This window comes from Dasypus novemcinctus, chromosome Y (genome assembly GCF_030445035.2).
Source record: "Dasypus novemcinctus isolate mDasNov1 chromosome Y, mDasNov1.1.hap2, whole genome shotgun sequence".
NCBI lineage: Eukaryota > Metazoa > Chordata > Mammalia > Cingulata > Dasypodidae > Dasypus > Dasypus novemcinctus.
The window spans coordinates 2,676,637-2,689,968 of NC_092216.1; the positions used below are offsets into that span (position 1 = coordinate 2,676,637).

Genomic DNA, 13,332 nt, shown 5'->3' on the forward strand with positions numbered 1-13,332 from the left:
AATGCTCCACAATGGTGTGTGGCGTGTTGGTGAAGCGATGTTGTATGGGAATTCTACACATGGGCGTCATTTTTCTCTAAGTTCACAACTTCTGTAATAAAACCATTTTTTTTCATTTTTTAAAAAATATTACATTAAAAAAATATGAGGTCCCATTCAACCCTACCACCCCCACCCCCCCAGCAACACTCTCTCCCATCATCATGACACATCCATTGCATTTGGTAAGTACATCTCTGGGTATCGCTGCACCTCATGGTCAATGGTCCACATCATAGCCCATACTCTCCATGTTCCATCCAGTGGGCCCTGGGGGGCATCTACAATGTCCCGTAATTGTCCGTGAAGCACCACCCAGGACAACTCCAAGTCCCGAAAACGCCTCCACATCTCATGTCTTCCTCCCATTCCCCGTACCCAGCAGCCACCATGTCCACTTTTCCCACACCAATGCCACATTTTCTTTGTGGACCTTGGATTGGTTGTGTTTATTGCACATCTATGTCAAGAGGTGGCTTAGATTCCACATGGATGCTGGATGCAATCCTCCTGCTTTCAGTTGTAGGCACTCTAGGCTCCCTGGTGTGGTGGTTGACCTTCTTCAACTCCATGTTAGCTGAGTAGGGTAAGTCCAATAAATCAAAGTGTAGGAGCTGAAGTTCAGGTTCAGGGCCTGGCTATCATATTGTCAGTCCAGAGATTCAGATCCCCTAGATATATCTTAAACCCCAGCACCAACTACAATTCCAGTAAAGTAGCATGGAAGTCTTGTGAAAAGAGATCCCATCTGAGTCCAGTTCCATCATGCAGAAACACCAGCTCCAAAGAAGGGCCAACTGGCATGGAACCATATTTTTAAAAAATGAGCAAAAATAGCTATGCAGTGCATCTCTGGTCATTACCAATATCTCGTGTTTTGAATAACTGTTGTCTTAGCTCTTAAATGATTGACCCTTAGGTTTTTCCAGTTCAGGGCAATAAATCAGGGCTGCAAAAGATTCAAACCTGGACTCAGAACTGAATGTTTTTTGAGACAGAGTTCTGGAGTTTTGGGGCTAAAGTCACGCACACTTTGTGTGTTGTAGAATACTATCTAATCTTCCTCAGAAAGGCTTTACAAATTTACCATTCCATTAATGAGTGGCCACGTGTCTCATTCTTGCCAACACTTAGACATTTGTGAAAACTTCCCGGTCCGATGAGTGATCTATGACAGCCATATCTTCTCCACTGATTGCTAAGGAAATTTAACATCCTTGATTTCTTCTCAGCCATTAAACATATTCTCCTCTCGCATACCTGATCTTAAAGTATATTCATTCTTAAAGTGTATGAGATGGAACCCTGGAAGTCCCTGAGATGCCTTCAGGAGATCTATAAGTTCAAAACTGTTTTCAAGAGTAACACGGTATTTATTTTTTAAACTATGTTGCTCTCATATTGAGGATTTAAACACACTACTGGATAAAAGAAACAGAAACCTTTCTTAAGGCAGGGCAGTGGCTTCAAATCACACGAGTTGTCATTATATTCGATACGCACAATGGTCAGAAAATAAAATGCTACTTTCCCAAGAAGGTCTTTGATGAATCAGTAAAAATGCGTGTCTTTTATACTTGTGTTATCGACACAAAGTACTTCAGCTGCTTCAGGGAGTACAAAGCTTGTCTCGAGGGAAAACAGGTCACTGTTTGAGCTGCTAACTAAACTCTCTGCTTTCTTCACAGAACCACGTTTTTACTTTGAAAGGATGACTAGAAGGTAAGTTAAAGTTGAACACACTTGTGTATTTGATAGATATTTTCTCAAGAATGGGTAAAGTGAAGCTGTCTTAGGAAAAACAACCAACAGGATATGTTGCCAATGATAAAGTTTGCACTTTCAAGGGAAAATCAGAATTTTGGAAACCTTGCACCTGCCCTCAAGAGCTTGACAGCTTCCCAATAGCTAAAAAATTTTCTGGTGAGATTGATAGCAAGTTAACAAATGTGTGTTTTTGATACTTTTGTAATGAAATCTGTCAATATTAGGAAGCCCTCTAGAAATTCATGAACTGATGTTTTCCAAGCCATCCATGTATCCTTTTGCAAATGTGTACTTGCAAAAGACCTGTAATAAGAGGGCTTTAATGCCCTCTTACACCGAGTGTGAAAAAGTCACTGATTGGGTGTTATCTTTAGGAAACTACTAATTACCAAGCTTTAGTGTAGCATCAAAGAAGAATATCCACCATTAATTGAAAAGGCCATTAAAATGCTTGTCCCCTTCCAAACTACATAGCGTGTGAGGCTGAATTTTTCCCATGTACTTCAAACAAAAGAGCATATTAGAACAGACTGAGTGGGAAACGGAATGTAAGAATTCAATTGTCTTCTATTAAACCAGACATTAAAGAGGTTTGCAAAAGCATTAAATGATGCTTCTCAATAATCATTTTGCTTGTTTAGGAAAACACACTCATTTTTGAGAAATGCATGTTATTTCTTTAATGATATAGTAGAGTTATAATCTTTAAACTTATTAATTAAATACATATTTAAAATTTTTTTCAGTTTCAATGTCTAATGCAGAAAACATACATATTTATGACCCACATAAACAGAATCTCTTTGAAGTTTTCAATAGTTTTTAAGAGTGGAGAGCAACCCAATGACCAAAAAGTTTAAGAATTTCTGCTGTATTATATAAATTAGGGTGCTTTTGGACTGAAGTAACAAAGCCCAACTCAAAATGGCTAAAACGATAAAGAGTGCATTATGTAAGAGGATATTCCAAGTTTGTAGAGTAACATGAGGGCTCAGTGGTATTCCCCCAAAAGCAAAGTTCTCTGTTTCTTGAAGCACAGCTCTTGGCAGGGAACCATTCTGTTTCACTCCTGGTGAGTAAATAGCTGCAGCAGCTCCAGACATAACAGCCTCATCCACCAATACCTGGAGACCCAAGTAAGACCATTTCTCCAAGTTTCCTTTTTTACGAATTCTTCCAGAGGAAGGGAGTCCCCCAGGGAATTTCTCTTCCTTCGACAGCTTGCAATGGGCCTCTGCTGCAAATGGATTCCTTGATTAGCTTCCCACTAACTAACACGGATGAGGAAGTGTGAATCCTGGATGGAAATCTGAGTCTTGCCATCAATAAGGAGGAGAAAAACGGTGGTTGATGGGGTCTTGGTTTGCCAGGGCTGCTGTAACAGAGCATCCCAGACTAGTTGGCTTTGACAGCAGACATGTATGGTCTCGTGGTTCCGAAGGTCAGAGGTGTGAAAGAAAGGTGTTGGCAGAGCCGTGGCCCTCTTAAGAGAAAGAACCCATTCCATGCTCTTCCCTGCTTCTCGGGGGCAGCCGGCAACCCAAAATATTCCTTGGTTTTTATTACTCAATTTCTGCCTTAGCCGTTTTGCTCTCTTGCTGTCTGTTTTGGTCTGTGTCCAGATTTTCTCTTCTGATAAGGACACAGTCATATTGTACGAAGACATAGCCTCTGGGAAGCGAACTTGTGGTTAGGGTGTCCATCTACCACATGGGAGGTCTGCGATTCAAACCCGGGGCCTCCTTGACCCGTGTGGAGCTGGCCCGTGCGCAGCGCTGATGCATGCAAGGAGTGCCGCGCCATGCAGGGGTGCCCCCATGTAGCGGAGCCCCATGCGCAAGGAGCGTGCTCCATAAGGAGAGCCGCCCAGTGCAAAAGAAAGTGCAGCCTGCCCAGGAATGGCGCCGCACACACGGAGAGCTGACACAGCAAGATGACACAACAAAAAGAGACACAGATTCCCGTGCCGCTGACAACAACAGAAGCAGACAAAGAAGAAGACGCAGCAAATAGACACAGAGAACGGACAACTGGTGCAGGGGGGAAGGGGAGAGAAATAAATAAATCTTAAAAAAAAAAAAGACATAGCCTCATCGTATTTACAAATAAATCATCAAAGATGTAATTTATGAAAATGTTTGCATTCACAGGGCCGGGGGTTAGGACTTGAATATGTTTTATTTGGAAGTCGTGATTCAGCCCATAACAAAAGGGTGACCATCAGCTGGTGCTATAACTTCTTTCTTTGTTTTCGTATCGTGGGTTTGAAATATTTAATATATCACCATGCACATCTTTAGCAACACATTATAAACATTAATGCACAACTGCAATTGTGATACCTTCTTGCAGATATTTTCTCTCATCCTTTTGAGGGTCTTGCAGTCGAATTTGCAGGGACTTTGTCACAAAAAAAGGGCTATGGGAAAGGGGATGTGGCTCAACTGATAGAGCATCCACCTACCATATGGGAGGTCCAGGGTTCAAACCTAGGGCCTCCTTGACCCGTGTGGAGATGGCCCATGCGCAGTGCTGATGCACACAAGGAGTGCCGTGCCACGCAGGGGTGTCCCCCGCATAGGGGATCCCCACATGCAAGGAGTATGCCCTGCAAGGACAGCTGCCCCATGCAAAAAAGCACAACCTGCCCAGGAGTGGCACGGCACACAGAGAGAGCTGATGCAGCAAGATGGCGCAGCAAAAAAGAGACACAGTTTCCCAGTGCTGCTGGGTCATGCAAGTGGACGCAGAAGAACGCACAGCAAATGGACACAAGAGAGCAGACAACAGGGGGGAAGGGGAGAGAAATAAATAAAAAATAAATCTTTTTTAAAAAAGGGTGCTATGGTCATCAGATGGGTTGGTATCCTCCGGTGGCTTCTGGAATTGAACCCGGTCCTTTTCCAAACACACGGCTATTATGGAAAGATTCTGTACTTTTCCTGTAAAGTTACATCCGAACTGGTGGACGCCCTTACGTTTTCCCGAATGGCTCCTTAGGAAAACGCACGGTCCCTTTTGCAACAAGCAAACGCCTTTTCCAAGTTAGCGGAGAGGAGAGTCCGTGTTAGCTACAATGCCCCCTGCGGAGCCTTTCCAAGGCCTCCCGGACACAAAGGCATGAACAGGAGCAGGAGGTTAACAACGTCCACAGCTAAACACTCCCTTTGTGTTTAAACAAGAACCTGCCCTTTTGCCCAGGGCTCAGGGACAATTGTCTTGTGGCTTCCTGCCTGACACCCTGCTTTCGGAGCAGAAAAAGGGGCAGATGGGGAGGCTTGGGGTGAGCACAAGGGGGATGGAGGCTGGGTGGCCTGGAGACAGGCACGCAGCCCCCTCCAGCACAGTTTCCCAGCCAGCGGCTCTGAAATGTCCCCGCTTCCCCCTCTCTCCGGCTGCCTCAGTCTCTCTCCAGCTCTCTGCAATCCACCTGTGCGCTCTCTAGCCATCCTAGCGCAGACGGTTTCCTCCCTGCTCTCCCCAAATCTCAGCACCGGGAGCCGTGCTTCTCACCCTCAAGGCTTACAGAGCTCCCAGCTTCCCCTGTCTGATGCCACGGGTCTCACAGGTGGAGGCTGAGCATGAGATTTCTCACCACTTCCCAGGCGATGCCGTAGCGGTGAGCTAGCGCATCTCAGGACACGCAAGATGCGGGGGACGGCTCCTAGCAAAGCACAGTGCAGGGTCCTGGTTGAGGAATGGCCAGTGGGAGTGACCCCCTTAGGGTAGGGGAAGTTGTGAGAACTAGAGTGGGACGTGGGGGGCGGGAGATGACATTGCGATGTCCTCGGCGCCACGATCCACCCAGCCTCATTTCCTAGGGCTTCTCAAATGGGCTCATTCTCCTGGGAGCTGCACATTTTTGGGGGGACAGGGGCCCCTTCCAAATCTGCCCCATCCAGCCCCCCCCATCTGAAGCTGCACCAGGCCAGACCCTCTGCCCATTTTTCCTAAGTATTGAGTGAACCTGCCCAGCTGCCGTTTCAGTGGGATTTGCTTCTGTCCGCCTGAGCGTTGGGTAGAGTTATCAGTTGTTCAAGGGCAAGCTTGGCTCTCCGGGGCTTCTTTACGGATGGGAAATCAGGAGAACTGGTTGATTTAGGGAAAGCGTGGAGGAAACGGGCTGTCTCGTTGCCCCGGCTGCACACGGCAGTCCAGAGCCCAGTTCCTGCCCCTAACACATGGCCTTGCCTGGAACCCCCAAACCCAGAACGTGGCGCTGGACCCAGTGAGCGCCAAGAGGCCCCTGCCGTCCTCTCTTGGCTGACGAGGTTCTCACCTTCCTTTAGCTGATGGAGAAGTTTTGGAGCCACTGGTCACAGCTAGGGGCAGGAATTGCTCTTGGCATCGAGAGCGTGGAGCCCAACGATGCTGCGTAACACCCCACAGTGCACAGGGCAGCCCGCACCCCAGAGTTATCTGGGCTCACATGCCATTAATGCATAAAGGCCTATTGCTCTGTTCATCCACCCACCCATCCACTCATCTACCCGTCCATCACATCTATCTAGCCATTCATTCGTCAGCTATGTACTAGCTTATCTATCTATCCATCTATCTGTCCACCCATCCATCCATCCATCATCTATCTTCTATTTCTATATATCATCTATATATCTATATATTTATCATCTGTTTATCTATCACCTAAGCTATCTATCTATCCATCTACCATCCATCATCTACCTGCCATAACCTGTATCTATCAGCTACCTATATCATCTATTATCTATCATCTATCTATAGCCAATCTATCATCTGTCATCCATCTATCTACCTATCTAAACTAGCTGTCCATCAATTATCCATAATTTATCTACAAATCTAATATCTATCTCTATTGTCCATCTACCTATATCTATCATCTACCTGTTATCTACCTCTATATGTATCTATCCATCCATCCAGTTATCTATCATCTATCTACCTATCATCAATCTCTATCTATCTCTCTCTCTATCCATCCATCATCTATCCATCTATCTACCTATCTTCTATCTCTATATATCATCTATATATCTATATATTTATCATCTGTTTATTTATCAGCTACGCTATCCATCTACCACCCATCTATCTACCTGCCATAATCTTTATCTATCAGATACCTATATCATCTATCTATAGCCAATCTATCCATTTGCCATCATCTACCTATCTAATTAGCTGTCCAACTATTATCTATCATTTATCTACTATTTTATGATCTATCTCTATTATCCATCTATCTATACCTATCATCTATCTACCTGTTATCTGCCTCTATAATCTATGTATCTATGTATGTATCTATCCAGTTATCTATCATCTAAGTACCTATCATCAGTGTCTGCCTATCTATCTATCTATCTATCTATCATCTATCTATCTATCTATCTATCTGTCTAATCTATAATCTATCCATCCATTATCTCTCATCTATGTACCTGTCATCAATCTCTACCATCTATCCATCTATTATCTATCATTATGTACCTACCTATTATCAATCTCTATCTTCTGTCATCTATCTCCCTATCTAATCTATCATCATCCATCTATTATCATCTACGTATCTACCTATCATCAATCTATTTATCTGTCATCTATCTACCCATCTAATCTATCATCTATCATCTATTATCTATCTTCTATCTACCCATCAGTCATTTATTTTTATTTGAACATCTGTATCTCTCTATAAATACCTTGTCTATCTCTATCTACCTATGGCAATGCTTCAGGAAAAGGAACAATGTCACCCCTACAGGTACTTGCCATGCCTGGAGGCATTTTTGGTTGTCATAGGTGAGGAAGGGGCTGCCCCTGGCATCCAGTGGGTGGAGACCAGGCATGTTGCTTGACATGCTACAGTGTCCAAGATGGCTCCTCCATGGAGTTAGCCCTCAGCAACCAAGACCCCAGGGTGCAGCCTAGCTTGACCCTTCCTTGGCTCTTGAAGAGCATCCATGGCCAGATGAAGAGTCACCAGAGCTCAGTGGCCAGTTGTTATTCTACTCAGAGAGAGAAATGCATTGGAAGGCTGAGGGGCATGAGAGCTGTCTTTCGTGAGGAGAGAGGCAGCCCTCTGTTTTTCCAACCCAGCTAATTAACTCTCAGACTGAAAGACTCCACGGTGAGAAAGCTGACCTTGAACGTCGTTCATCAGATTTCATCTTGGATTGCTCCACGCAGGGACTCTTGAAACAAATGTCAAAGAACCTGTGAGGCAACCGAGAAGCCATTTGTGTTCTGAGAACCTGGTGGGGACTTCTGCTTGCACAACCCCAAGCTGCCTTCTTCCCAGAAATTTTTCTCTTGCTATCGGGCAATGTTTCTCAGCTGGGGCAAGTCTGGATCCCAGTGTACTACTCCTTCACTCATTCATTCATGCAGTCATTCATTCGTGCATGCATGGAGTCACTCAATGTAGTCACTCCTTCACTCATTCATTCATGCAGTCATTCATTCATACATGCATGGAGTACTCAGTGTAGTCAGTCCTTCACTCATTCATTCATGCAGTCATTCATTCATGCATGCATGGAGTCACACAGTGTAATCACTCCTTCACTCATTCATTCATGCAGTCATTCATTCATGCATGCATGGAGTCACTCACTGTAGTCACTCATTCACTCATTCATTTATGCATGGATTCACTCAGTGTAGTCACTCGTTCACTCATTCATTCATGCAGTCATTCATTCCATGCATGAATTCACTCTGTAGTCGTTCCTTCACTCATTCATTCCTGCAGTCGTTCATTCTTGCATGCATGGAGTCACTCAGTGTAGTCATTCATTCATGCAGTCATTCATTCTTGCATGCATGGAGTCACTCCGTGTAGTCACTCCTTTACTCATTCATTCATGCAATCGTTCTTTCACGCATGCATGGAGTCACTCAATGTAGTCACTCCTTCACTCATTCATTCATGCAGTCATTCATTCGTACATGCATGGAGTACTCAGTGTAGTCAGTCCTTTACTCATTCATTCCTGCAGTCGTTCATTCATGCATGCATGGAGTCACCCAGTGTAGTCACTCCTTCACTCATTCATTCATGCAGTCATTCATTCATGCATGCATGGAGTCACTCAGTGTAGTCCCTCGTTCACTCATTCATTCGCCCCTGCATTCATTCACTCTCTTCTACATTCCCACATTTGCTCACACTCCCCCACGCACGTACTCCCTCGCCTACTCGTTCATTCACCACGCATCTACTGACCCACCCACGGGTCTGCTCATCCACCCACGCGCTCATGCAGACACGTTCAGCCGCACGGACCTCGCCCCTCACTGCTTCCCCCGGTTTTTCTCTCCTGCATTTGTTCATTCACTCCTGACTACTTGGCGCGCCCCATCGTATCACGCACGTTGACCGGCCCGGGAGGTTTCCGGCGCGGCCCCCACCTGGGCAGCCGCTGGCCTTGGGCCCAGGCGCTTGAGACCTGCGCAAACATTTACTTTGGGGCTGGCCGATTAAAGGTTAAATGTCCAAACCGAGAAACCGCAGGCTCCGGGACTCCGCCAGGGGGAGGGGGCGGGGGCTGGGCCCGGGGCTGGAAGGTGCCCCTTCTGGTTTCGCAGCTCTCCCCAGAGCGGGGCCGCAGGCGCGCACGGGCGTGACCACAGCTCTGGGTAAGGCGGGAGGAAAGGGGTGGGGGCACTGCGGCGCGGGGGCCACAGTGGACCCGCGGCCCAGAGCCTCGCGCGGGGGCGGAGCCGGCTTCCGGAGGGCGACTGGTCGCGGGGCGCCGGCGGCGGGGCTCTCAGCACCCGGCGGGGGACCAGAGGCCGCCCGTGGCGCCGGGAACGGCGGGGGCCCGGAGCGCGGCGTAGGCAGCGCGGGGCGCGGAGGTGGCCGGGGCGCGGCTGCTGATCGCACAGGGCTGGCGGGGGGAGTGCAACAGGCCCGGGTTGGGAAGGACGCGCGGGGGGCTGGGAAGCACCGGGCTAGGGCGCAGAGGCTGTCCCGGGGGCGCGGGCGCAGGTGACGGGGTGGGGGGCGGGACGGGGAGGCAGTGGCAGCGGGTCTCGAGAACAGCGCTGTCGCCCGCAGGTCGGGAATCCGCGCGCGTCCGGGGGAGACGCGCCCCTGCTCCGGGCCGGGAGTCCACCCACCGCCCCCGCGCGCCCACCGCCTCGCGGCGCTGCCTACCATGTCGGGTGAGTCAGGCGCGGCCCCTCCCCGCTCCGCCTCCCTGGTCGGGCTGCACGTACGAGATGGGTCTGCGCTTGGGGACACCCGGCTGTGCCCCCGCGGTCGCCCCCGAGCCCGAGTTTTCCGCGGTTAACGGGGCTCCGTGCGGTAGCGTTGCAAGATGGGGGAGGGCCCCAGCGGCGAGGAGGGGGCGATTTATGGCACGGTGAGGGTCCTTAAATTTCCTTCTGTAAAAAGTAGCCCTGGAGCTCTAAAGGTGGTCTTTTAATAGGGGGGCGATTTGGGTGGGCCGTCTTGCCTTTAAGGCCGATGGGAGGGCATCCACCCGTGCCCCTAAAACTCGTGGGCACGGGGCGCCTCCCAGAACTGCTCAGACCGTGGCCTTAATTTCTTATTCTTAGTAAAGTTGCTAGTTGAGTGCCCCCAGCCGAGCAGCAGGTCCAGCTCCCAGGTTCTCCGCTTCTGTGGAATCAGATTTAGAAGGTGGAAGGCTGAGAGACCCAGGAGAATGCCATGTCCACCCAAAGTTTAAGGACCTCCCAGGTGCTCTTTTGTTAATGTAGGTGCACCCCTCTTTCCCGGCAGAAGCCCTGATCCTTCACAGATGCACACAGGTTGCTGAGAGGGGGGGATTTGCCAAGTCCCTGAGCTGCTTCCCTGCGTGTCCCCCCCCCCCCCCCCACTAGCCTGGCCTTAGAAAAGAAAATCGTGGGGGCAGGGCTCCCAAGGGGACTCTGGAGAACATGTGCTGTAAAATTCCTTTCAGGGGAGCAGCAGAAGAGCCTCTCTGTTGGAGGGAGCCGTGTGGAGCGCTCCAAAACCAAAGTCAGTCTGGTTTCCCCAAAGCCGCAGGAGCCTGGATAATGGAGGCTTTCAAAAAAAAAAGAGGCGTTTTAATCCACCTTGATGCCTGGGGAATGTATTCAGAGCCAGCCGTGGTGTCAAGTCTTGGCGGAAAAGAAAAGCCATCTTTGAGAAAAGGTGGAAGACAGAGAAGGAAACCACCGCTATTTGTGGAGGCTGGATAGAAGGGAGGGGGGGCAAAAGGCAGGAATAAGTATTTTTCACAGACTTCTTAGGCCGCTCTCAACTCTGGGCAGCCCTGGGATGACCCTGATTTTGCGAGAATCGGGCTTCTTTGGGCTGGAATGGAGTAGAGAGGAACGCTTTCTTTGGGATTTCCCACTGCGCCCTCCCTTATCAGATGGAAACGTAATCTTTTAGTGCCATGGTGTTGGATTTTGACGGATATTCTTTTAGGCCACCCTGAAACTTGATCATTAGCGGTTTCTTAAAAGTTAAGGCAAGGGGGAATCTGAAAGCCTGTCGATGAACTGTTTGTACTGTGATGCGTTTCAGTCCACGGGTCTGTCTTGCAATTCAGACTGGACCCACGTTCCACGTGTGATTTTGTGGCATCATCCGTGGCCAAGCTTGGGCGGTGAGGGCTTTTCATTCAGAGTCATGTCAGTCTTGGGACCCAGCTTGCTGGAGAGAGGAGAGAGAGAGGATTTCTTCTCAACATCGTTACAATAATACAATCAATGACGTGCCCATCTTAAGAGAAAGACCAGATGCCCCATGTGTAGTTTCACAACCCACCCTCCAGACCTGGCCTCCTTCCCTAACCCCAAAAAAGCTCACGTGTCTGCCCTGGGATCCTGCTTCCGTGGCTCATCCTACATCCCGTGTCACCAAAGACCTCTTGGATTTTGTTCCGTGGGTGAAGGAGATTCATTCTCCAGGTCCTGGAGTCTCCAGCCTGCCCTTGGGGTGTCCGAGTTTCTCTTTGGGTAGCAGGTGATTTGTGCAAACTAGTTCTCAGACACTGGCTTCATTTCCTGGGACTGCAGTCACCTACGTGCCACAAATGGGAGGCTACGAGAAAGAGGAATCTATTCTCTCCCAGTCCTGGAGTCTAGAAATCTGATGAGGGTTGGTGGGACCACGTTTCCTTGGAGAATAGTAGGATTCTGGTGGTGGCTTGCCAGCAACCCATGGCATTCTTTGGCTTGTGGAATTACCTCGATTCTTTGTTCATCTTCACTTGGCCGTTTTCTCTTTCTGTCCCTCTTTGTGTTTGTGTCCAGTCCACCCCATCTTCTGAGGACACAGTCATATTGGATTAGGGTCCACCCCAATCTAGTTTGACCTCCCAGCTCCTCTTTTTTGGGGGGACATGCTTCATTCCATAACAGTCAAAAACATGAAATGATTGACATTTTAATTTTTCTGGCCTCGGGTTTTATGGCTGTTCATCATGAGAGACCCATTTTGCAAACAGTGGTGAGTCAAACTAAATCCAGAGAATTAGGCATCATTTTCTCAGATATAGTACAGGAACGCTTTTGACTGTTGGAAGGATGAATGAGTGGAAAATGATCTAGTGAGGTAACTTTTGTGTGTATTCAGTTAGTAATAATTGAATGCTCTTTTCAGGAATATTCAAACTCTCATTCCTCCCCCCACCACGAAAGTTTAATCTTCCCACAGCTCTGTTGTGAGTTTTCTTTTTCTTTGAGGAAAGCCTAATCAAAATTGTTCAGATATAAAATAAAAAGAAAATTGCAATGATGAAAATGTAGCTGAAAGCGAATCAGCAGCCCGAAAAGGGTTGCTGACATAAATTTAAAACTTAAATTGACACCAAATTTAAGTTTGATGTAGTTCAGTGGTTGAGTGCTTGCTTCCCATGTATGAGATCTCAGGTTCAATCCCCAGAACCTACTAAAAAAAAAAAAAAACTTTAAGGGATCTCCCAACGATGGGTACTTCTCCTTTGCTAGTGGTGGTCTCACATTGGAGACACCCTTTATGAGTTTAGGCTCCTGCTGTTTGTAATGAATAAACATACATCCTCAGCAAGAGTGGAAAATCAGTTGTTGCACTTACCAACTTTTGATCAGCTTGTCATTTCTACTCTTTCCATCTCAATATTGAGCTCTGGGCCAATTCAGTGCCACCTCCCTTCTCCGTGGAGAGTCAGGGGTCCATGGGGTGGTCACTTGTGGTCCTTGGCTCCTCTTGCTAATGCCAGCTCTCGAAGAAACTGTATTGCATTTCCCGCACAGGTGTCTCTCCAGATTTCTCCACCTGGGATGTCCTCGGGCTTCTCAAACTCTAGGTAGAACTCTATTGTTCATCTTGTCCGCCATTTTGTTATTGGATCGTCTTCATCCAGGGGATAGTACCCATGCCCCAGCGCCTGGACACAGTTCTTTATTTCTGCCTTTCTCTTATCCAGGAGTCTTTACCAGCTTCTCTTCCAATTCCCTCGTAAACGTCTCATGCACGCGACCACCTCGTCCACGGCCTCACTGTTTTGCCACCACCATCTCATGAATGGACAACTGAGCAATTTCCCGACTGGCCTCCTT

General features: G+C 47.9%; 1 protein-coding gene across 3 annotated transcripts in view; it reads left to right on the forward strand.

Annotated features, from left to right (window-relative positions):
• Window positions 1-9,336: 9,336 nt before the first annotated feature.
• The window catches only part of LOC139436093 (glycogenin-2-like), a 43,904-nt gene continuing 39,908 nt past the window's right edge, over window positions 9,337-13,332 (forward strand). For all 3 annotated transcript variants that reach the window (XM_071213473.1, XM_023583453.3, XM_071213474.1), the window contains exons 1-2: window positions 9,337-9,432; window positions 9,854-9,960. In XM_071213473.1, coding sequence (XP_071069574.1) covers window positions 9,954-9,960 — 7 coding nt within the window. In that variant the 5' untranslated portion in view covers window positions 9,337-9,432; window positions 9,854-9,953. The remainder of the gene's footprint in view (window positions 9,433-9,853; window positions 9,961-13,332) is intronic.